General features: G+C 46.0%; 1 protein-coding gene across 1 annotated transcript in view; it reads left to right on the plus strand.

Moving 5' to 3' along the window:
• The first annotated feature begins 360 nt into the window (after positions 1–360).
• sv2ba (synaptic vesicle glycoprotein 2Ba) overlaps positions 361–26,139 on the plus strand; it is a 28,336-nt gene continuing 2,557 nt past the window's right edge. The window contains exons 1-10 of the mRNA XM_056278690.1: positions 361–835; positions 11,294–11,474; positions 15,360–15,511; positions 16,003–16,136; positions 17,599–17,688; positions 19,579–19,692; positions 19,937–20,025; positions 20,604–20,768; positions 21,023–21,156; positions 22,513–22,713. Of these exons, the coding sequence (XP_056134665.1) occupies positions 361–835; positions 11,294–11,474; positions 15,360–15,511; positions 16,003–16,136; positions 17,599–17,688; positions 19,579–19,692; positions 19,937–20,025; positions 20,604–20,768; positions 21,023–21,156; positions 22,513–22,713 (1,735 nt within the window). The remainder of the gene's footprint in view (positions 836–11,293; positions 11,475–15,359; positions 15,512–16,002; positions 16,137–17,598; positions 17,689–19,578; positions 19,693–19,936; positions 20,026–20,603; positions 20,769–21,022; positions 21,157–22,512; positions 22,714–26,139) is intronic.

The following is a 26,139-nucleotide window of genomic DNA, read 5'->3' on the forward strand; positions in this document are numbered from 1 at the left end:
CTGCAAATGCACCTGGGTTTACTTCTAGTGCTAAAACAGTTCCAGATGTAGGAATCACGGTATTTGACCAGTCTCCGCTTTGTTTCAGGTTCATCATGCTGCTCCGATCAGAAAAAGCCAGGTAGGGCTCTTGCACAGCAACTGTTGAGGCCTTTCCAGACCCCTCTGCAAACGGAAGCACAGACACACTGCAGTTTCCTGTTGGCTCCTGGAATACAGGAGACTGCAGCTCACTGACGCTGAGACAAGTGGCCAGGTGAGGATTATGTCATCATAGCCGACCACACAACCCTTCTCTCAGCATACAGCGGCTACAGTAGTGCTTTAGTAAGGTCTTCCCCTCTACACCAAGCAGGAACCATGGACGACCTATACCAGAACAATGTCAACCAGCAGGGGATCGATGGCGGCGAGTACACCTACACCCAGGAGGGCAGCGGGCAGGACGGTTACCCCTACCAGACAGATTACCCTCCGCAGGAGGAGGACGCCGCGAGCGATGCCACCGAGGGGCACGATGAGGACGATCAGATGTATGAGGGGGAGTACCAGGGCATCCCCCATCCTGATGAGATCAAGGAGGCACGGCGGGCGGCGCGGATGGAGGCCAGGAGGAAGGCCCGTCAGGCTGTGCACCAGGAGGAGGAGGAGGACCTACCCGAGCAGTATGAAAACATCATGGAGGACTGTGGCCACGGACGCTTCCAGTGGATGCTCTTCGTCGTGCTGGGTCTGGCACTGATGGCCGACGGTGTCGATGGCTTTGTAGTGGGCTTCGTGCTACCCAGCGCTGAGAAGGACATGTGCATATCCAACGCTGACAAAGGAATGCTGGGTAAGTGACATTTGAGTTGGAAGTAAACAAAGAGAAGGAATTGGGAGTTTGATGGTGGGATGCTGTATATGTGTGGCTAAACCTTTCAGAGATCGGAGCAATGCACTGATATTAAGTAAGTACCAAATTACAAATAAATCCCAAGAATGAGAAACACAGAGTGGGGGTGTTTGGGGTTGGACGGAGGGTAATTCTGCCGTTTTATCATGCTGTGATAGGGAGTATATTACATTACAGAATGTCAGCTTGGCTTGGTAACATATCAGTTAAGTTAAAACCACAAATAAACAGACTGGTCCACACAGGGCAGCACGGTCCCACAGTGGTTAGCGCGGTCACATCACAGCAAGAAGGTCCCGGGTTCAAATCCCGGGGTTGTCCAAACTTGGGGGTCTTCCCGGGTCGTCCACACAGGGCGGCGTGGTGCCGCAGTGGTTAGCATAGTCGCCTCACAGCAAGAAGGTCCTGGGTTCGAACTCCGGGGTTGTCCAACCTTGGGGGTCGTCCCGGGTCGTCCTCTGTGTGGAGTTTGCATGTTCTCCCCGTGTCTGCGTGGGTTTCCTCCCACAGTCCAAAGACATGTAGGTCAGGTGAATCGGCCGTACTAAATTGTCCCTAGGTGTGAATGTGTTGGCCCAGTGATGGACTGGCGGCCTGTCCAGGGTGTCTCCCCGCCTGCCGCCCAGTGACTGCTGGGATAGACTCCAGCATCCCGTGACACAACTTCAATTTTGGATAATGAATGGATGGATGGTCCACACAGCAATGAGAAGAACTGTTGTCTTTGAGAAGACAGTAGCTAAACAGGGTAGGGAAATGATCGCCGAGCCCTCTCATGTACTGTATTCTGAATATGACCTGCTCCCATCAGGTGGACGCTACAGGGTTCCAGTTAAATACCGGAAAATATACCTAAACAGGTATAAAAACTCTTTCGTCCCTGTATCGGTGAACCTCCTAAACTCAGGACATGAGGAGGGTGTGAAATGAAGGGCTGTGTTGCACGTATTCGAATGCACTTGATGTCTGTTACTGCACTATGTTGTATGTATTTTTATGCGGCAGCCTTGATGTCCAAGACAAATATCCCTCGGGCCAAATAAAGTAATGTTGAATCTCGAGGAGCTTTGTTAATGTTTGTTTTGAGGACAGGGTTGTCCTCAAAACTGGCAAAAGGAAGCGGCATTTTTTTTCTTCCAAAAATAGCTGTACAGGGTCCCCCGCTCCTTTTTAAGAACTCCTTTTCCAGGACTTTTCATGGACATTTTCCACGACTGCTGCTCGGCTATAAGCGACAGCCGTAGCCCACATAAGGTCATATTGTGTAGTGTGAACTATCAGTGGAGGCCTCGGCGGTCTCCAAATGGGCTGCGTGACCTCTGACGTGTCGCAGAACAAACCGCCCAAATCTCAGTGGCTAAGAATACAGATGCAAACATCCCATCTCAGGAGGTAAAAATACAGTTCTATCACCTAACTTTACAATTCCCATGACCCCATTATGTATGATCAATTTCATCACATTCCTGGGGCCTTGTTCATCAGTCGTTCATAAGTACAAATTTGCTCATACACACCCATGGGATTCTTTAGCCCCGAGGCTTGTCTGACAGACCAGTGTAGAACCTGGCTAACCCCCTGAATTTAGACACCAGCTGGCTAACACAGATCTCTCTGCAAGCCTGACTGGTCGCTCCGTGCGAGAGGTAGACAATAGATGTTAGGGGGGAAGGAATTACAGATAACCATCAGGCTTTGCTGCTACCTGTCAGACAATTCTGAGGGTTAAAACAAATCTATGGGTGTGAATGAGGTCCCGGGTGTTTTCCATGACTGGAAAACTAGTCTATAAATTTCCTGGTTTTCCAGGATGTGTCCCTGCTTTAGTGCTCCTTAGTATTGATCCTGTAGTACAAATATATAAAACTCACGATAGAATGGTAAGTTTTTAATCAATTTAGGAACTACAGTTATATGGAAATTCAGCTTTCAATATACAGTTTTATCCCTCATTTGCTGCATCGAAGTGTTTCCGTTGGCAGGATGAACGCTGTGATAAACAGGCCAAAACACGTGCCCGTTTTTTTTAAAGGTAGTACTACCAACTTTTGTTTTCAAGAATCTCTGTCAAAGCTGCTGCAAAGCGTTGCTCTCTCCAACATTTTTGTTTGAGATAACCAAACCGCAAATGAAAGCCCCTTCGCCTCAGATCCACCCACAATATGTTTCCACCTATTCCCAGAGCTGGTGCGCAGCAACATGGCAGCTTGCTCATCACTCATTACATCTCAACAACAAGCTCCCGGGATGGAGAGTCGGCAGACATCTGGTCGAGGTCGTATTTAGCGCGTTCCTCGGCTGATACAGAGCATGTGGTACCAGTCAGAGAGTTGGGAGAGCTACATTGCCGGGCTTCAGGGTTGTCAGACACAAGAGCCAAGAGGAACAGGCCTGTCAGAGATAATATCCCAGTACCCATTTGTCCAAAGTGGGAGAGGAACGCTGATCTGCTGCTCAGGGTCTGGACTATTTCAACAGGATGCTTCCATCTGGATCACGCGCCCGTGGAGTCGTTAACAGAAATGTGACCTTGTCTTAAATCTAACTGTGCAGCATTTAAAGGCGAGTGGTGGAGTTATAGGCTGCTAGTAGTACTAACTGAGTGACGTAGGTCTCCGCACCATAGCAAGATCATTAATATCACAGGATTTTCAAGCACGGGTCACAAGAGGGGAGATGTAAAACGGGAGATGCTAACAATGCCAACCGGCTAGCCCATGCTAACGGTGATTTCAGGACTGTTAAAATGTTGTTACCCTTGACCAAATCCTCTTTTTTATAGTCGCACACTCGTCTGACAACAGAAATATAAAGACATGGGCATCCGGGTAGCGTAGCGGTCTATTCCGTTGCCTACCAACACGGGGATCGTCGGTTCGAATCCTTGTGTTACCTCCGGCTTGGTCGGGCGTCCCTACAGACACAACTGGCCGTGTCTGCGGGTGGGAAGCAGGATGTGGGCATGTGTCCTGGTCGCTGCACTAGCACCTCCTCTGGTCGGTCGGGGCACCTGTTCATGGAGAACTGGGGGGAATAGCGTGATACTCCCATGCGCTACATCTCCCTGGTGAAACTCCTCACTGTCAGGTGAAAAGAAGCAGCTGGTGACACCACATGTATCGGAGGAGCATGTGGAAGTCGGCAGCCCTCCCCGGATCGGCAGAGGGCGGTGGAGCAGAAACTGGGATGGCTCTGAAGAGTGTGGTAATTAGCTGGGTATAATTAGGGTGAAAAAAAAGGGGGGGGGGTAAAAAAAAAGAGAAATATAAAGACGTGTCATGACGACAGCTAATTGATCACAGACAGAATCAAAAGTGACAGAAAACTAGCATTTGTACGCTGCAGGCAGTAGGGAGAACCGGGCTTTACCCTGTTAAGATGAAGCGAAAGTATGCCAGCCATGTCTGCAAATTAGACTGTCAATTAAATGAAATTAAATGAGGGCAGGAGCCTCCTCTCCAATCCACCACAAGGCTCCAATGTAAATATGATGACACTGATAAAGCTAAAGTGGAGTCTCATTATCTTTAAGTTGGAGCCTTTTAATGTAAACATTGGAGCCTGCTAAATATTAAAACTCCAGATTTTACAAATATCTTGGAAGATAACTTTTGTCGACACAATCAACGGGGTCTCATCAGCGGTCACCCGGGGTCAAGTATGACTGTCCTCCTTCTAGGTCCTTGTGGGTGTCCTTGCAGGAGGACGCCTGTGTGTGAAAGCTTTTTACATGGAGTGGCTGATGTGCCTGCAGCCACCACACGGTCCTTGGCAGGAGGTGGCTAGAGTTCAATGGCATGGAGAACCAAGACGATTGGGTACCACCCTCTGTTGCAACCTTCATCCACCTTCACTGCCGTTGTGACCTGGAGACATCTTCCGCCAGTTCCGCCGTTGAGGTGTTTGTTGAATCGCACTTCATTGGGAACCTATTCGCCTTGCGTGACCCTACCATTAGCCAAGCTCCGGACAGCATAGCTCTTGGGGTCGTTGGTCCATGCAAGCTTCTCCACCACAACAAGGTGGAGATCCAGGAGAAGAAAACGGGGGTCTAACAACATACTCTGTGTCTGAACAAGAGAAATTATGGATTTAAACAAACCTGTGTTTGCAGTTCAGCTTTAAGAAAGCAAGAATTTCATACAAACATCAAGTATGTGGTCATGTAAAGCTTGCATAAAGCTAAATATCCAGGATTTCATTCCAAAATACCAACTTTATTTCAGAGAATATGATGTTTGGCGTTTATTGGTCAATGTTTTAGAAGCACAAATGGTTACATGGTCTAAATAACCCGTAAGCTTCTCCTATGACCAGTTAGATCCGTTGGCCCTGTGGTGCGGGCGTAACAACCTGGAGTTGAACACACTCAAAAACTGTAAAGATGACAGTGGACCTCCATACTCAACAGCACTGTGTTGACTGTGGAATCCTTCAGGTTTCTGGGTTCTCCCAGGACCTGAAGTGGGGGTCCAACATCAACAGAGTCATCATAAAAGGCCCAGCAGAGGATGTACTTCCTGCACCAGCTCAGGAAATACAACCTGCCTCAGGAACTGCTGATCCAGTTTTACGCTGCAGTCATCAAGTCTGTTCTCTGCACTTCCATCACTGTCTGATTTGAATTGGCTACCCAACAGGACACGAACAGACAACTACAGACAGTCAGGTCTGCAGAAAATATTATCAGTGCACACCTCTAGAGTCAGGGAATGGGAAGGGAAAATCACTGCAGAACCCCTCACACCCTGGACACAACCTGTTCCAACTTCTCCCGTCTGGTCGGCACTACAGAACACTGTCCACCAAAACCACCAGACTCAGGAACCGTTTCTTCACCCTCGCCATCACACTTATGCACAAGTTAACTCACTGTGGCACTGTAATAACCCTGGAACACTGTAATACCCACTGTACCTACAAATCATTTATTTATTTCAGTCTAAAACACAAATGTGCAAATACATTTTACTCACTACTACTACTACTACTACTACTACTACTACTACTTTCAGCTGCTCCCGTTAGGGGTCGCCACAGTGGATCATCCATTTCCATGTCTTCCTGTCCTCTGCATCTTCCTCTGTCACACCAGCCACCTGCATGTCCTCCCTCACCACATCCATAAACCTCCTCTTTGGCCTTCCTCTTCCCTGGCAGCTCCATATTCAGCATCCTTCTCCCAATATACCCAGCATCCCTCCTCCACACATGTCCAAACCATCTCAATCTTGCCATTTTACTCACTGCTGTATACTGACTAGGCTGTATACTGTACGTAACCACTCACCATATGTATATAGAGCATCTTTTTTCTTGCCTGTTTGATATTTATGTCAGCACTCCTTGCACTTTTTACTTCTTTGCACTGTTTCACCTGTTTATAGTCATTTCTTGTATATTCCTTAAGATATACGTATATTATATTTTATTATATTATGTATATAATATTATATAATACAACTGTATAATATTAACATTAATTAATTAATCAGTCGTTGATTGATATTAATATTAATCATTATATTATATTATATTATATATATTAAGATTATTCCTGCAGATATAAGTATATTCCTGAAGATTGTTGTGTTGTTATTCTGTGTAACTACATTGAGAGCCACTAAACCGGAGTCACATTCCTTGTATGTGTAAACATACTTGGCCAATAAAAATCATTCTGATTCTGGTTCGAGCTTGGTGCTAATAATGCCAAGGTCATGGGTTCGATCCCCATATTGACCAATTTGATTTTTACTGTACCGTGGTGCAGTGCTAGCACTGCTGCCTCACAGCAAGAAGGTCTTGGGTTTGAGTCCTGCCTGGGGCGGGGCTGGCACCGGGGGAGCTACACGTTCCCCCCAGGCCTGTTGTTGTGCAGTGGCTATCTGTGTGGAGTTTCCCCCCGCGCTCCCATGGGTTTCCTCCGACATCACAAAAAGGACCCCAGTAAACGCAGAACGCTCTCCTGTCCCGTCCCCTGACCACGACCTGGATGTCCATCTGGAACTGGCCCTCGGCCCCCCGAAAGAAAGGGCTGCCCACTGCTCCTGGCTGCCCCTGGAGGCAGGACAGCAGGGTGGGAAAATGCAGAAGCAACGTTTCTTCAGCCACCGCTCCTGGAATTGTGTGTGTTCATTGTGTAGCTGTAAGACAAATAGTGTCTTCTCTGTAAGTAAACGGCTCAACATGAGCAAGTAATTCATTAGTATTCACCATTAAACTGCAGTACCATGCATGCGTGACAAATGAAGAGAGATGCAAACATGGAGGCATGTAGCAGCTAGCTGAGGAGGATGTCTTTCAGACAGGGTCGAAACCCAAACCTTAAAGGGACAGTTCACCCCAAAATCAAAAATACACGTTTTTCCTCTTACCTGTAGTGCTATTTATCCATCTAGATTATCTTGGTGTGAGTTGCCAAAACTCACGCCAAGATAATCCACAGACCTTGTTGTGAGTAGTTTCGTGTTGGTGTAGTTCGGTCTGAGAAAATAGCTCCCACATGAAACTGCTCACAACAAGGCATGTGGGTTATCTTGAGTAACCGGGTCATGGCTTATGGAACGAAATGTTGCTGTTGAGTTTTTCAAATGTGTTTTGTTGGCGCTTTGAGCAACACAAGCCGAGTGCCACCCAGTTCCATTGTGCTGAAGAGAAGGCAGACCGATATCGGCCTGCTGATATCGGCAAAACTTGGCAACTCACACCAAAATGCTCTAGATGGATAAATAGCGCTACAGGTAAGAGGAAAGACATGTATTTTTGATTTTGGGATGGACTGTCCCTTTAAAAAGAGATCCAACAACACAAGCCCAGAACCTGGACAAGGTCTGATGTGATCACAAAATGGGACGGGAGAGGCCACAGCAAAGCGATGTCAAGGGCACTCGGGATTAACAGCTGGATGTATGCTAGCTAGCATAGCATTAGAGACATGTTAGCATGGTCACCATACTTGTTACTTTACATGTACTGTGCTGAAACACATTCAATAAAGACTAAACGTTTTGAAAAAATACAAATAATGCTGGGTAGGCAAACCACTCACCCACTTGTGCGGTTTAGTTTTCCTCCTGGAGAAACCCCGAGTCTCATGGCATCTTTTGCCATGGGGGACCGCTTGAGACGAAGAACCGCTCCTCCATCTGCTACGTAACCTAAGGGCCGAGCAGTATATCGAGTGTAGGTCTTTAAAACAGCATGCTGGGAAGCATCAGGACCCATTCTTTTTAGTTTTTAAACCGTCGTAAAAGAAAAAAACCCTATTTCAGTCTTTTATTTCAAATAGGTGTGCAGAGTATGTGTATTGTGGTAAACTATTTCCAACAGAAAATACGATGGGGGTGGCAGTCTGTAGTACCCTACTGTATATCTAACAGCAGTTTCTGTTTCTTAAGCTTACCCAGTATGAAAACTTGGCTGAACTGATACGGATCACCATCCACAGTTCTTTGGGAGCAGCAGTTTTCTATCCGTGTCAGACCACAATGCTGCCACAGCACCCACCCTCTGTGTTGTATTAGGGTGGAGCCTTGAGATCCATCAGGGTGTTAAATATTTACAAATGTGTGACAGATAATGCAGGACTTCTGTCTTAAAGTCAGACCAAAATCGAAACACTAATATTTCTAACATCAGTTATTACTTCGATCATCGTGGTTTTCGCACCGTCTCTTTCGACTGAACAAAACACAAGAGGTAGAATTCAGTTTCTCTATTTTTCTCTTTTTAAGCGCTCCCACAGCCAATCCTCATGATGTCAACAGACACCCATTCACATACAGCCAATGAGATCAAATCATCAAAATTTGAAACCCCGTCTAACCTTACCACCAACCCTCGCTTGTACTTGTCCAGTCAAGTTTATGTATACAGCACATTTGAAACAACCACGGTTGAACCAAAGTGCTGCAGAAGCTAAAAATACAGTATAAAACAAGGGACGCCTATGAATAGAACTCAAGGTCAGCTTATGAATACTAACGAGGACAGGACCACGCCCTCGAAATTATTGAGATGAATTGAGCTGTGGCTAAAAGTATATAAAATATTTGTCATTTACAAATAAGAAACAATGTGCAGAATGAATGTTGCGTTACATCGTCTTCAGTATTTTTTCGACGTGAAAAGCTCAACGTGGTTACTGATTTGAGTCGGCTTTTAGAAAAACAGCCGTGCCACACGTTCGCAGGAGTAATGAATGTTCAGATCTGATGCCTTTGACCATGTGCAATGCTCACCAACACGTTTCGACCTCCAGTGAATATAATTTGGGTTGCATTTCATTTTGACCAAGGGTATGTTACCAGTACAAACATGGGGGCGCGGCAGCATCAGGACTCATTAGCCGTGAGTATTAGCGTGTCCGGTGTCATGACCGAGCGAGAGCGCTGCCGCTGAATGGGACACGCAGACACACAGACGGACGCATAGATGGACCGAGCGCCCGGGGAGGAAAGTAATCCATAGGGGAAGGTGCACACTATTGCTCCACGTGCTGCTAAGCTGCTTAGGCCCTCTGTAATTAGGGCTGTGTGTGTGTGGTAGAAACCCAGAGCAGGAGGCCGGCAGCATGACATCCGTTTCGATAGTGACAGGTTAGCCTGAAGATGCGGTCTGGGTCGCCGGTTTGACTCCTTGCATTGGCAAGAGCTGGCCTTCACCGTGGGAGTCGGTGAACGCCGGGTTGTGTTGGGGGGGGGGCGCAGTGAGACACTGTAGGAGGACACGGCATAATGAGCGGTAAAGCCTTTATTTTGCAAAGCAAATCCGGTGTTCAGTCTCCCGTGACCCGTGAAAGCCGACATCTGCATTATTAAAGTGTCCTTGAGCGAGATGCGGAACCTCCTTTACCTTTCGCCGTGCCGCCCTGTAGCCCAAAAGAGACAAATTACTCCGGCATGGATGGACTGAATAATCAAAAGGGAAATAAACACATAAATAATGAAAACATAAGCGATGGCCTGGTATTTGTGCTACAACACAGCCTTGGAAATCTCACCACACTCTGGAAGAGAGCATAATATAGTATATACTGCGTGTGTGTGTGTGTGCATATGTGGGTTTTTTTGTGTGTGCGACTGTGCATTTGCAAGCTGTGATATGTAAAAAGATTAATTCCAGATGATATGTTTGTAATAGGTAACTAAGCAAACCTATTATATAGAGAATAAATGAATAATAAATAAATCACTGCCTCGGTGCTGTTTAAGCATTGTCAGTATGACTTTACAGGTACCACCACTGTAGAAATCTGCATTTTTACTGCATACCCAGACAGCATCCGGATATGGGCCACTTCAGGCAGTGATGCGGCACTGGTGGCCTTCTTCTGGCCCAGACAAAATGGATGTGAGCCTGAAGTGGCCCACATGTATAATAGCAAATATGGCCCAGATATGCCAAATCAAATGTGGGCCTTTTTTGGCAAAGACGCGGTGCTCTGGGCAACATGTGATCTGGATGTGACCCTGAAGTGGCCCGTGTGGTAAATGGGGAATATGGCCCAAATATCACAAAACAAATATGGGCCACCTTTGGCAAGTATGTGGCACATTGCTATGGCTTGGTTCTGGCCCAGATCTGGCAAACGGGAGTGGACCGCCCAAGTGCCATCATTCCACGCGGTGTGTGGGCCGGGTGAAAGTGTCGCTGTGGGACGGGTCCGGGCCACAGCAGTTTTGCTATCTGGGCTTGTCAGACTAGCACCGTACTTTGCACAATGTCCGTACAAAATTAGTAGGAAGAATGAGACTCCACCTTTTTTAAGATATGTCAGACGTAGAAGGAAAAAGTGGTCTAGTTAGTAGTTGGATGAGAGAATTTAGTTTGATTTTTTTTTTTTTTAGTTTAGAAATATGACAGAACGTTAGAACAATATAATCAACAAGAACACAAGGGTGATAAAAGTGATCTATTCCTAAATATGAATGCAGCAGGTGGAATCACAATCAAGAGACGTCCTGTGAACGCTGTTATCACTGTATTCTCTGTTATGTCATTATGCATAAGTAACACGAGATTACGTTTTTTTTTAATTATTCAGGGAAACGTGTGATCCTCCCTACATTTGCTTTCATTCATAGAAAGGTAAAGTGCGCCCCCTGCTGGAGAAAATCTTCTCAGCACTTATTTCCTTTGGGAAATCACCGCTGAGGCTCCAGCTGTGCGAACGTGCGTGTGCACGTGCGGGAGTGTGTGTACCCTCGAGGGTGTGTGCGCGTGTGTCCACACTGTATTTCCTGCAAATGTGATGCATGTGTGTGGGATAAGTCACAAGATACGGGTGTCAAAGTCACGTCGAGTTGTCTGCGTGAGTGTCCGCGGTGATGATTTTGTGTACTCCCGTGTTTGTATACCTGGTTATACATGCTTCTGTTGGTGTGTGCTTACCAGGCCTGCTGGTGTACGTGGCGATGATGGTGGGGGCCTTCGTGTGGGGCGGCCTGTGCGACAAGATGGGGCGCCGGAAGTGTCTCATCTACGTCTTGACCATTGACGTGGTCTTCTCCTTCCTGTCCTGCTTTGCACACGGATACGGATTCTTCCTCTTCTTCAGGTTCTGCTCTGGCTTCGGGTGAGACATGACAGCACTCAGCATTTACACCGACACTTAACTCCGGAACCCAGGGAGGTGAAAGGAGAACCCAGGGAGGTAAAAAGGAGAACCCAGGGAGGTAAAAGAAGAACCCAGGGAGGTAAACAGAGAACCCAGGGAGGTAAAAAGGAGAACCCAGGGAGGTAAAAAGGAGAACCCAGGGAGGTAAAAGAAGAACCCAGGGAGGTAAAAGGACAACCCAGGGAGGTAAACAGAGAACCCAGGGAGGTAAAAGGAGAACCCAGGGAGGTAAAAGGAGACCACAGGGAGGTAAAAGGAGAACCCAGGGAGGTAAAAGGACAACCCAGGGAGGTAAAAGGACAACCCAGGGAGGTAAACAGAGAACCCAGGGAGGTAAAAGGAGGGCACAGGGAGGTAAAAGGAGAACACGGGGAGGTAAAAGGAGGGCACAGGGAGGTAAAAGAAGAACCCAGGGAGGTAAAAGGACAACCCAAGGAGGTAAAAGAAGAACCCAGGGAGGTAAAAGGAGAGCACAGGGAGGTAAAAGGAGAGCACAGGGAGGTAAAAGGACAACCCAGGGAGGTAAAAGGAGAGCACAGGGAGGTAAAAGGAGGACCCAGGGAAGTAAAAGGAAAACCCAGGGAGGTAAACGGAGAACCCAGGGAGGTAAAAGGGGAACCCAGGGAGGTAAAAGAAGAACCCAGGGAGGTAAAAGGAGACCACAGGGAGGTAAAAGGAGAACCCAGGGAGGTAAAAGGAGAACCCAGGGAGGTAAAAGGAGAACACAGGGAGGTAAAAGAAGAACCCAGGGAGGTAAACGAAGAACCCAGGGAGGTAAAAGGAGAGCACAGGGAGGTAAAAGGAGAACCAGGGAGGTAAAAGGAGACTACAGGGAGGTAAAAGGAGAACCCAGGGAGGTAAAAGGAGAACCCAGGGAGGTAAAAGGACAACCCAGGGAGGTAAGAGGACAACCCAGGGAGGTAAAAGAAGAACCCAGGGAGGTAAAAGGAGACCACAGGGAGGTAAAAGGAGAACCCAGGGAGGTAAAAGGAGAGCACAGGGAGGTAAAAAGGAGAACCCAGGGAGGTAAAAGGAGAGCACAGGGAGGTAAACGGAGGACCCAGGGAATTAAAAGGAGAACCCAGGGAGGTAAACGGGGAACCCAGGGGGGTAAAAGGAGAGCACAGGGAATTAAAAGGAGAACCCAGGGAGGTAAAAGGAGAACCCAGGGAGGTAAAAAGGGCAGGTCAGTTTACAGTTATGGCGACAACTGCTAGGGTTTTCGGGGGGGGGGGGGGGGGTTGTGCGCATGCATTGTGAGGATGCGGGGCAGAATTGGTAAAAACAAAAAACAAAACAGAAAAACTGGCTTCCGTGTCGACAGGATTATTTCTTGTTGTTTCTACATAATATTGAAACAACAAGAATAATAATAATAATAATAATAATAATAATAACAATAATCCAGTCGACACGGAAGCCAGTTTTTCTGTTTTTTTTTTTTTTTTTACTAACTTCCGCCACATTCTAAAAACACATGCGCCCCCCCCCCCCCAAATCCCAGCAGTTGTCGCCATAACAACATACACTACCAGAGGGCGGCCGGGTAGTGTAGCGGTCTATTCCGTTTCCTCCCAACACGGGGGTTCGTCTCCGGTTCGAATCCCCGTGTTGGTCGGGCGGGTGGGAAACCGGATGTGGGTATGTGTCCTGGTCACTCCATTAGCGCCTCCTCTGGTCGTTCGGGGTGCCTGTTCAGGGGGGAGGGGGAACTGGGGGGAACAGCGTGATCCTACCACATGCTCCCCCCCCCCCCCGGTGAAACTCCTCACTGTCAGGTGAAAAGGAGCAGCTGGCGAGCCCACATGTATGGGAGGAGGCACGTGGTAGTCCGCAGCCCTCCCCGGATCGGCAGAGGGGGTGGAGCAGCGACCGGGACGGCTCGGAAGAGTGGGGTAATTGACCAAGTACAATTGGGGAGAACAATACTTGATGGTGTCGAACAATTACCATACTGTCTTACTCCAAACAGTGTGTACACAACATTTACACACATTTTACAATCAAACTTGAAAGATAATTTATTTGTTGTTTTTTTTCTGTTAAAAGCTGAAGGCCAGTACTTGTACCCAGGTCTGAAATCTCGGTGTCACGATATTGATAAAACTTCTATAATTTCAAAACTAAAAACTACAACTCGAGCTTCCCGAATGTTCTGCCTTTGTGGACTGACAACAGTCATGAATTTCACATTAGTTACAGGAGTCTGCAGAGCTGTGTTTATCTGGCTGGCTGCACGAAACACAGAAAACAAACAAAATCCAATTAAGCCGCAACCTGTTTGTGCGCTTAACCGTTTCTTCTCATACCAATTAACAGATGGTTTTTCAGTCAAGGTTATGTTTGTCATGAGTCCATATACTTTATATCCGAACTACGTTACATACACAGTGTTGTGGTTTAAACTCCCGTTGGGTGAGTTTGAAGCTTAACTGTGTGAGTATTTTCTGTACACGTATTTTTATATTGTGGTTTTCATTGTAGAATATTGGACATTTTTTCTCCATACTGCACATTTTTTTCAACAAAAGATGAGCTAGAGTCTAAAAAGGGCCAGCATGACTCAGGAGGTAGAGCGAGTCATCTAGTAATAGTGGCGGCACGGCGGCCCAGTGGTGAGCGCTGTTGCGTCACAGCAAGAAGCTCCTGGGTTCGAACCTCGGCCCATCCCAGGTCCTTTCTGTGTGGAGTTGCCATGTTCTCCCCATGTCTGTGTAGGTTTCCCCCAGGTACTCCGGTTTCCTCCCACCATCAAAAAGACATGCATGTTAGGGTCAGTACTCCTGCCTGTGCCCCTGAGCAAGGCAATGGAAAGAAGTACTGGAGTTGGTCCCCAGGTGCTGCAGCTGCCCTCTGCTCATATACAATAGGATGGGTTAAATGCAGAAGACACATCCATGGCAAGAATACAATTCAATGTAAGAATACAATGTCAAATAAAGTGGCTTTCAATAGACAGGTCGCTGGTTCGATCCCCGGCTCCTCCAGAGAGTGTGCCGAAGTGTCCTTGAGCAAGAAACGGAACCCCTTACTGCTTCTGATGAGCAGGTTGGGGCCTTACATGGCAGCCTCCACCATCAGTGTATGACTGTGTGTGTGAATGGGTGAATGTGAGGCGTACACTGTAAAGCACTCTAGTGGTCGGTAGACTAGAACAGTGCTGTATAAATGTAGTCCGTTTAAAAGACAGGGTTTTCTCGAAGATACTGTGCTTTTAAAAGGAAGGGTGTATAAAACTCTACTACACATTTTCAAACGTACTCTCTACTTTCTATTATTTCTTTCTGACCTGGACTTCTGCTTCACAAGAGGGGCAAGTGTTGCTGTCCAGAGTAAATTAGATTCGATGCAACAGAAGAGGGAAATTCAGTTTTCAACGTGACAAGTGACTTAAAGTGCACCGCGCAAAGGTCAGAGCCACAACGTCAAGAGATAATAGTAGGTCTGACAAAATAGCAGAGTTGTAGTTATCTGGTATGTATATATATACTCTTTCCCGAGTCTGCATTTTGAGAGTCTCAGTCTCATCTCAGACTTCCAAGGCATAATGACCTGGACTTTGACTTGGTCTTGTGATAACTTTTCAAGACTGGTCCAGTACTTGAATTTTTGAAGTGAATATCAAACTTCCCCTGAGGAGATCAATAAGAGCAATCTAATCTGTTTATTATTGGAATAGCACCGTTCTGATGTCAGTCTTTACTTAAGTTCTGGTCCCATTGGTACTGACTTGAACCCCCCCCCCCCCCCCATGACTTGGTCTGGTCTTGGTCTGCACTTGGGTGGTCTTGGCTTCAAGACTACAAAAGAGTTTAAAGACTTGTGTTTGGTTTGATCTGACAGAATTGGAGGCTCCATCCCCATAGTGTACACCTACTTCACAGAGTTCCTTCAGATGGACAAGCGTGGAGAGCACCTGAGCTGGCTCTGTATGTTCTGGATGCTGGGAGGACTCTACGCCTCCTTCACCGCCTGGGGTATCATCCCTCACTACGGTAAGGCAAAGACACACAGGGGCACACACACACAGACGTCACACAAATTCAGCAGACATGTTTAAATGAGACTGAATTCAAAATAGACGGACTTAAAAGAACGCGTCAAACAGCAGCTTTCTGAAGAGCTTCCTAACCCCTCGCAGCTCACCCATGAACTTCACGTAGGGATGTTTCATGTACACTTAAGGAATGTTCTTTCCTCTTCGTTTGCCAAAAGAAGACACTGCCCCCCCCTCCCCTTGGAACTTAAAAACTCCCCAAAAACAACCTCTAAAGCTGAAATCCGTGATTGCCCTGACCTTAGATAGAAAAGTAAAAATGTCAGGAGCATAATCGTGACACCATATTTTTTTTACTGTCAGTAACGGAAATCTCATCACAGACATGAGTCTCAAATGCATCTCATTTAAATCTCATTTAAAGCTGGAAAATATGTTTGAACGTCAAACCTACATGGAAACGAGAAAAATGAGGGTTTTGTGTTCCAGGCTGGGGGTTCGCCATTGGGACAGAATTCCAAATCCACAGCTGGAGAGTGTTCATCCTGGTGTGTATTTTTCCCGCCTTGGCCGGTCTGGTTGGACTCATCTTCATGCCGGAGAGCCCTCGCTTCCTTCTGGAGGTAAGCCACTGATGGAAAACAGTAGCTAAGAATGACTCGGTCCTCTCTCAATAACTTCTGTTGTGGTACATTTGAGCATGGCCTTTTCAATGGGGCTTGCCAGGTTGTGTGTGGTTGAACTAAGGAAGTCCTGTTCAAGAGAGTGGAATTTGCCTAGTTAGGTATTTGCACTTGCCATTTCACCAGGGTTTGTAGCAGAAAAAAATCACTGTACTGAACAAGCCGTTTAGAATAGACCCAGTGATGACACTACTCGTATGTTGGAAGATAATCAGTTTATAAAAGGCTGACTACAAACATAATAATCTGGTTCTTCATCTCATATTAATGACAGATTTGTGTGCAGTTTCAATACAAAGCATGAGGGAGGACTCCGCAGCATTGCACACACATGGCACCTTTCATCGAGCTCAAGACATCCCCCATCACAAGATGGCTTCATGCTAGCACTGCGTCACAACACCCCAGAAACGGAAGACATGATGTTCAGATATCAGAAGCCAACAAGTACAAATTCAAATAAAAGAATGATTATAAAACAAAATAAGGCACATTTTGCTAATTCATTATTATGCAAATGAATGACAAGCCCAGATAGCAAAATTTTTGTGGCTCGGCCCCGTCCCACACCGACACTTTCATCCGGCCCACACACCGCGTGGAATGATGGCACTTGGGCGGTCTGTTCCTGTTTGCCAGATCTGGGCCAGAACCAAGCCATAGCAATGCAGCATGTGCCACATATTTGCCAAAGGTGGCCCATATTTGTTTTGTGATATTTGGGCCATATTCACCATTTACCACATGGGCCACTTCAGGGTCACATCCAGATGACATGTTGCCGAGAGCACCGCGCCTTTGCAAAAAAAAAAAAGGCCCACATGTGATTTGGCATATCTGGGACATATTTGCTATTATACATGTGGGCCACTTCAGGCTCACATCCATTTTGTCTGGGCCAGAAGAAGGCCACCACTGCCGCATCACTGCCTGAAGTGGCCCACATCCAGATGCTATCTGGGAAGGAACAATTGATCAGTGAAATGAACAACTGTAGTATTAATGGAGGGTACAGACACTTCTACAATGAACACCACATTAAACAGTTTCCATTAAAGTGTAGACGCAGGCTACATGCATGAAAGTAGGTCTCTACAATGCCCACCACTTTACACTAAACCAACACAGCACAGAGGATAAACGCTTGAAAAATGATTTCATACAGAAAACAAATATCATGATAAATCTGGGTCCCCTTCCTGATAACTGCACCACCGTGAACATCTGAGAGCACCATGACACCGCTATGCTAGGTAGCAGGACGTCGCTACGCCCTCCATATCTGTCATCCACAGTGACAGCAGCCTTACCACATGTACTGTGTGTATATACGCTGTAATACCTGGTGTATCGCACAGGTTTGGCAGACTAATCAGTGTGTGTGTGTGTGTGTGTGTGTCAGAGTGCCAGACATGACGAGGCGTGGATGATCCTGCGGCAGGTACATGACACCAACTGGAAGGCGAAGGGGGAGCCAGAGAGGGTCTTCACGGTAAGTCTGTCCTACTGCACAGAAAATAAAGTTCTGCCTCGTCGCTACCCTCCGAAGGCCAAAGGCAGTAACTGATCAGCGTCCATTTGAGAATGGGAGTCATTTTTTTCTGTCTATCCAAATTATTTATGCAGCAATTTTTGAAACTGTGGGTCATATTTTAACTGAGTAACGGGTTATCTTTTATCATCTTTTACTCCGTCCACCCAGTGTTGACTGGCAAAACCAAGTAGGCCTCATTCTAAACTAAAGATAAAGTCACCGGCTTGTGTATTTGTAAGGCAGCGCAAGAGAATAACAACTGTCGCTGACCACCTTTGTCATTTCCAGAATCAGAGTAAGAATCACGAAGTCAAATAAATCCAGAAGGGTTTCTGGAGACGTAAACAGATTTGTGGAGACACGTGACACAGGGACCTCTTAACAGTCATATGGAACCACGCTACATGTGCACATACATGTACATACAGTAAATTCATACCCACATACACTACCGTTCAAAAGTTTGGGATCACCCAAACAATTTCGTGTTTTCCATGAAAAGTCACACTTATTCACCACCATATGTTGTGAAATGAATAGAAAATAGAGTCAAGATATTGACAAGGTTAGAAATAATGATTTGTATTTGAAATAAGATTTTTTTTACATCAAACTTTGCTTTCGTCAAAGAATCCTCCATTTGCAGCAATTACAGCATTGCAGACCTTTGGCATTCTAGCTGTTAATTTGTTGAGGTAATCTGGAGAAATTGCACCCCACGCTTCCAGAAGCAGCTCCCACAAGTTGGATTGGTTGGATGGGCACTTCTTTGAGCAGATTGAGTTTCTGGAGCATCACATTTGTGGGGTCAATTAAACGCTCAAAATGGCCAGAAAAAGAGAACTTTCATCTGAAACTCGACAGTCTATTCTTGTTCTTAGAAATGAAGGCTATTCCATGCGAGAAATTGCTAAGAAATTGAAGATTTCCTACACCGGTGTGTACTACTCCCTTCAGAGGACAGCACAAACAGGCTCTAACCAGAGTAGAAAAAGAAGTGGGAGGCCGCGTTGCACAACTGAGCAAGAAGATAAGTACATTAGAGTCTCTAGTTTGAGAAACAGACGCCTCACAGGTCCCCAACTGGCATCTTCATTAAATAGTACCTGTTAGAGCCTGTTTGTGCTGTCCTCTGAAGGGAGTAGTACACACCGGTGTAGGAAATCTTCAATTTCTTAGCAATTTCTCGCATGGAATAGCCTTCATTTCTAAGAACAAGAATAGACTGTCGAGTTTCAGATGAAAGTTCTCTTTTTCTGGCCATTTTGAGCGTTTAATTGACCCCACAAATGTGATGCTCCAGAAACTCAATCTGCTCAAAGAAGTGCCCATCCAACCAATCCAACTTGTGGGAGCTGCTTCTGGAAGCGTGGGGTGCAATTTCTCCAGATTACCTCAACAAATTAACAGCTAGAATGCCAAAGGTCTGCAATGCTGTAATTGCTGCAAATGGAGGATTCTTTGACGAAAGCAAAGTTTGATGTAAAAAAAATCTTATTTCAAATACAAATCATTATTTCTAACCTTGTCAATGTCTTGACTCTATTTTCTATTCATTTCACAACATATGGTGGTGAATAAGTGTGACTTTTCATGGAAAACACAAAATTGTTTGGGTGATCCCAAACTTTTGAACGGTAGTGTATATACTACACATAAACATGTAAATACATACACACATACACACACTCACATACATACATACACATCCTGTACATACATCCATGCATAGGTAAATATTAATGCATTTACTTGCATCTCGAGATGGATGATGCTGATGATGATGATGATGATGATGATGCTGATGATGCTGATGATGATAACATAACGGTTTAATCCCCTGTGCAGGTTTCCAACATCAAGACTCCTCAAACTCAAGAGGACGAGTTCATAGAGATCCAGAGTGAGACTGGCACCGCCTTCCAGCGATGGACCGTCAGACACATGACTATGGTCCAGCAGGTCAGCCAATCACGTCCTCCCTTCATCACTGAGGTGGCTTCAGCAAACATAACCGATGAGACATCAAACGCTTTGTCTACATATTTGCCAGTTTTATATAGTATATAGTTATTTTGATCCAGAATGAGTAACCAGGATTACTAAGCAACGTACTGTAAAGAGTGCAGGGGTCTGGCAAAAATGGAAAGAAGAGCTGAGAAACGGGTGAGGAATGAAAAAAAAAATGTGTCTGTCTGTCCTGCAGGTGATGGCTAATGTGATGTCGCTGTCCGCTCCGGAGCTCAGACTGCAAGGCCTGTTCCTGGTTATCGTGTGGTTTTGTTTGGCCTTCAGGTAGAGACTGAACGTGTACTATCATTAAAACTTTAGCCTGTAGATCCACTATAGAGGGTTACGGCAAGGAGAAGACGCCTCACCACCCCAGGAAACTCCTCTTCCTCCCTGGCTGTAGACTCCAGGTTAAACCACGCATCTTTAACCTCACAAGCCAGACTAGTCTCATAAGTTGATTATGACAATTCAAGAGGCGTCCCGCCTCCCTCCCTCACCAAAAACAGTTTTTAGTGTGTGTTTCCAGGTCTCAAACTTGACCTGGACTCGATCAGCTTCAGTCATAAAGCCTTGGTCTGGACTTGGGTGTTCTTGACTACATGTCTGGCTACCACGTTGCATCACACTAAAAGCTCAAATCAATCCAAACAAGTGGGGAAAAAACATCGCTTTTTGACCCCCTAAAGTACCAATCTGGCCTCCATCACCCACCTGTGGTCTTGAACAGGACACCAAATCCCACCTCCAGGAGCGATGCCCCAGACCTTTGACATGACAAGAACCTCTAATCACCCCTTTAAGTGGAATATCACTAATATCACCCCACCCCTGCTCATTGTGTGTGTGTGTGTGTGCTTCAGCTACCACGGGCTAGGGGTGTGGTTCCCCGATATGATCAAGTACATGCAGTACGAGGAGTATGAGGCCAAGGTGAGGGTGTTCCACCGAGAACGGGTGGAACGGTTCCACTTCAACTTCTCCCTGGTCAACCAGATCCACCGCGAGGGGGAGTACATTCACGACAAGTAAAGATCCCCCTGCACCTCACTCACGTCCGTCAAATCACAAAAGAATGGCTTTGGAGCTCAAAGTATGAGAAATGGAAAATGTTCAAACAACATTTAAGAGTCATATCTATCAAACAAATAGTAGATATTTGTTCATTGCTCCAGTCATTTGTGTAGTTTAGTCAAATGGTTGTAGTACGTTTCACTTCAAGGTTGTAGTTTCCGGCAGATTTGTGTCACCGCGTGACATGGTTTCTGTGCATTCAATTTAGGTTTGCAAACATTGAGATAAAGTCCGTGAAGTTCGAGGAGTCGCTGTTTGAGAACTGCTACTTTGAGGATGTCAGATCCACCAACACCTTCTTCGAGAACTGCACCATCAAAAACACCATCTTCTACAACACAGGTACCGGGACGAATTCAGTGGAACTGTGTGAAACCGGGACGGCACGGTGGTGCAGTGGTTAGCGTGGTGGCCTCACAGCAAGAAGGTCCTGGGTTCAAGCCCCCGGGGTAGTCCAACCTTGGGGGTCGTCCCGGGTCATCCTCTGTGTGGAGTTTGCATGTTCTCCCCGTGTCTGTGTGGGTTTCCTCCGGGTGCTCCGGTTTCCTCCCACAGTCCAAAGACATGTAGGTCAGGTGAATCAGCCATACTAAATTGTCCCTAGGTGTGTGTGTGTTGGGGGGGGGGGCTGTGATGGCCTGGCGGCCTGTCCAGGCTGTCTCCTGTCTCCTCGCCTGCTGCCCAATGACTGCTGGGATAAGCTCCAGCATTCCTGTGACCCTGAGGGCAGGATAAGTGGTTTGGATAATGGATGGATGAAACTGGAAATAAATCATCTATAAGGTTTATTATGTTTTTATTGGGGTTTTTTGCTGATGAATTTGGAGGGTGAGGAAGGACTGCATATCCACCACCAGGAGGCTGTGGTACTGGGCAGACAGACGGGTCTGCTGGCTCCATTAAGACCCATTACATTTGACTCTTCTGACCATCTGTTGGTCGTCGTGGAAACAAAGCCTGTCCTGTTGCACTCCTTCTAACGTGCTCTGGATAAAAGCAGTAGATAAATGAATAGAATACAGTTGTTAACGTACAATAATACAATACAATACAATTTACTGAAAGAAATTGATGTTTTACCAACAGGTTCATCTATAATGAACGAAGCATTTAATTTCGTGTCACTTAGACTCCAAAACTCCTGCTGATCCAGAAGACTAGTCTGTAAATATATTGAAAAGAAGGAAAAGTAAACGAAGGCCACGGGAAAAATGATCACAGTCACTTTTTTTTTTAGAAAATCAATTTTAAGGTTTCAAAACGCTCTCACAGTCTTCACATAAAAATTATGGTTTGGTTTTATATCTTTTTTTTGTGGATCTGGTCATGTGGTCTGACCAGGACCTCGCCAGCGACACTGTGATCGTTTTTCCTTTGTACACATTGGACATTGATCGTTCTTTCATTAGACATGTTTTTAAAAAGTGTGTCTAACTCAGGACTTTGATTGTTTTAGGTGTTAATAATTTGTGGGAAGAAGCTACAGCGCTTGGGGAGTAGGTTAAGGGCAACAACTCTTAAAAGTCAAAATTGTGACTCTGATGGTGTTTCCCCTGTGGCCTTCTTGCCACTGCTTTGAACTAGAGGGAAAAGCCCATTGATTTACGCCTCTCTTTAGTTTCTCTTTACACGATGTGAGCTAAATGTTTAGATAAGATAATACACGTGAACGTTCTTGCTTTCGTCTGTGCCCCCCAGACCTCTGGCAGGAGAAGTTTAAAGACTGCCGGATGGAGAACACCACCTTCCTCCATCCTAAGAAGGGCTGCCATCTTAACTTCCAGGAGGAGAATGACATCGTCATCTACATGGTCAGCTTCCTAGGAAGTTTAGCCGTCCTGCCGGGCAACATCATCTCAGCTCTCTTCATGGACAAGATAGGAAGAATCAAAATTATTGGTGAGCTCAGGTGGGAGTCAAGCTGGGTAGAGATATAGTGAGTTAAAGGAAGGTGTGAGTCTGTCTGTCTGTCTGTCTGTCTGTCTGTCTATCTATCTTGCAATCAAGACTAGAATACATCTGTAGTCCTTCAGACAGAGGCCAGAACATGGTCAATACAAACAACAATCTGACTGTCAGTTCATCGCTCTCAAGCGAGGGTTAGTATTCCTGCCTGTGCCCCTGACCAAAGCAGCTCCAACTCCAACCCAGAGTTGACTGACCAAGGAAACTCCAACTGGACCAACTCCAGTTCTTCTCTCCTAGTGGAAAGAAGAACGGGAGTTGGTCCCCGCAGCTGCCTACTGCTCCTAGCATATCTCCTGCATGGGTTAAATGCAGAAAACGAATTTCATTGTATGTATTTGCAATGACAAATAACGTGTTTTCTTCTTCTTCAAGGTTGAGAGAATCGAAAATATCTATATCTGTCTATCTATCTATCTATCTATCTATCTATCTATCTGTCTATCTATCTATCTGTCTATCTGTCTATCTGTCTATCTGTCTATCTATCTATCTATCTATCTATCTATCTATCTATCTATCTATCTATCTATCTATCTATCTATCTATCTATCTATCTATCTATCTACGTATCTATCCATCCATCTATCTATCCATCTATCTATCCATCCATCCATCCGTCTATCTATAGAACTTTATTATCCCCCAAAGGGCAAATTAATTTGCCATCACACACAGAGCATAAATACATCAACAATAGACGAAGGCTGTCATCACGCACAGTAATAAACAACACATAGTAAAAAGAAGTCCTACACTTGACATGATGATAAGCAGGAGCAGGCGCCACACCTAACCGATGTGTATATAAACAGCAACGATAAGAAAGACCAAGTACAGTTACAATCCAGACAAGTTCGGTTTATCTTTTCAAGCGGTCACTGCCAGTGTTCATTGAAGAATTTGACTGCAGCAGCTGGAACAAAGGACCTCCCAATTCTCTCTGAGTTCACCAGTTGGTCACCAAAGAAACTTTTAAGATCATTAAAAACAGTATGTAAATAAAAGTGGCCTTCATAACATAGAGCGGTCTGCATTTTGGAGCTGGTTCTCTTTATTAGAGTAACCTGGGCATTTTAGCAGGCTCCCCAGTCTACCAGAGTGGCTTCAGACTCAGTGTAGAGCTCAAAACTTTGGTTTTGTTGAACATTTTAATCTATTCTGGGAGCGCTCTGCGGTCTTCAGGAGAGATGGTCTTCGCTCTAATGGGCTGGGCTCGCGTATGTTGTCAGCAAACATATTTCACTGTACTCTGTCTAGCCTACTAGCATGACTGTTCACAATCACCAGCACGTGTGTCCCTGCTCTGGAGACTCACTCCTCATTGATCACCAGTTCTTGTTCTATGCAGTCATCTAAATCTATTGCCACTGGTACAACCCCCCCTGCTGGCCACAGACCTCATTACACTCCCCACCCTCCATACCTGGAGCCTCATTTGTAAAGTTGTGCGGAGGATCCACGTCAAAAGGTTCTGTACAGATGAAACACAGAAATTGCTTACGCGCAAAACTGTTCTGATTTATAACACAGTGCGCATGCACGTCCTACGCCGATTTCCCTTCACAAATCACATTCAACCTGAAATGTGGCACATCTGTGCGAACTTCATGTCCCACCCTTGTAATGCTCATAGTTGTCAACAGTCAGTGAAACGCCCCTAATTCATATTCATTCGTACTGACAGCATGAAGATGAGCGTGACAGATGCCGACAGAAAGGCTGACAAAAGATATTTCACACAGTGTGAAATTTAAGTTCTTGTTGGGGAGGTTGAGACAATAAAAAAGATGTTTGGTGGACACGGTGTGGGCATTACAAATGCCAAAAAGATGTTAGAGTGGCAGCATGTGGGGGAACGCGGATTGGGTCAAAACATCTAGTATAATGCTGCTGCCTCGGGAAGTCGGACTGTTGCTGAAATAAAAAAGAAGCGGTCTGACGTAAAAGTGGACGCACAACAAGCATCTGACCACATTCTTCTTACCGCTAGTAATAGCAGCACACCAATGTCACTCAGGGGCTCTGTGCCTGCTGGGCGGCAGCTGCTTGGCGACTGGCTCGTTGGTCTTTGGGAAAGTTCTTCCCCTGACCGGACTGGAGCACCACGGTCTTCGTGCCGAAGGTGATGGTTGCCCCCAACACGTTAACACTGGCTCCCCAGCACGTCAGCAGGTCTAGGCCAATGATGTACGGGTCTTGGATGTTGACGAGCCAGAAATCGTGCGCCAGCTCCTGGACTTCAGCCTGGACTCGCAGTGACTTCTTCCTTCTCATGCCAGCCTTTTCTCCTTTCACCATCATCAGCTGGGTGTTGGTTGGTGACCATACCACAGAGAGTGGGCCTGTGGTGCCAAGGAGGATGCCAGGTCGCACCAGGGAAATGGTAGACCTCATGTCTACCAGGGCCTGGCAGGGTCAACCCTCGAGTTGGCAGTTCAGATACAGTCCTTTGGTGTGACCTAGGCGGCCAACCAGCGTGCATCAGCCTTGAAGGGGGGCTGGAGACTGGAGTGGGGGTCCCCTCACTAGGCCACTCTGCCGTCGTTTCCCTGCTGGCCGAGTGACTCTGGCTTTTGGTGCTGGTGCTGGGCAGTTGCCGGCTATGTGACCAGGCTCATCACACCAGTAACAGTGGTCAGTCGGCCGGTGTGGAAGTCGCCTGGATCTTGGAGGCCATCACCGAGACTGCTATTGTGGAGTTGCCAGTGACCTCAGAATTAACAATAAGGTCTCTGTTCTGATTCTTTTGGATCTCAGTGCTGCATTCAACACAATTGACCATGTTATTCAGAATAACACAGTAATAACATCAGATCACCTTGAGAACTGGGTTGGGCTCACTAAAACTTTTTAAACTGGTTCCTATCTTATATTTCAGGAGTAATTCTTTTTTATTTTAACCATTGGAGATCATGTATCAGGAAAATATGATTTGCCCTTTGGGGTTGCTCAGGGAAGATGTCTTGGTTCACTCCATTTTTCGCTATATATGCTGCCCTTAGATAATATCATCAGGGAATATAAACTTAATTTTCATAGTTATGCTGATGACATGCAGCTGTATATTTCACTCAAGCCTGACAATAATGATACACTGTGTTCCCTGACTACTGGGATGACAGCAGTTAAAAATCGGATGACCAATAACTTCTTGAAACTAAATGAAGATAAACTGAAATACTCATAGTTGGCCCCCATGCTAAAAGAGAACTACTCTCTTGCAAACTTGGGCATCTGGCTCCCAAGATTAAACCAGAAATAACATGCCTGGGCATTGTTCTAGATCCAGAGTTAAATTTTACTTCACTTATAAAGAAGGTGACCAAAGCAGCTTTTTGCCACTTATGAAACATTGCC

Source organism: Lampris incognitus, chromosome 4 (assembly GCF_029633865.1).
Source record: "Lampris incognitus isolate fLamInc1 chromosome 4, fLamInc1.hap2, whole genome shotgun sequence".
NCBI lineage: Eukaryota > Metazoa > Chordata > Actinopteri > Lampriformes > Lampridae > Lampris > Lampris incognitus.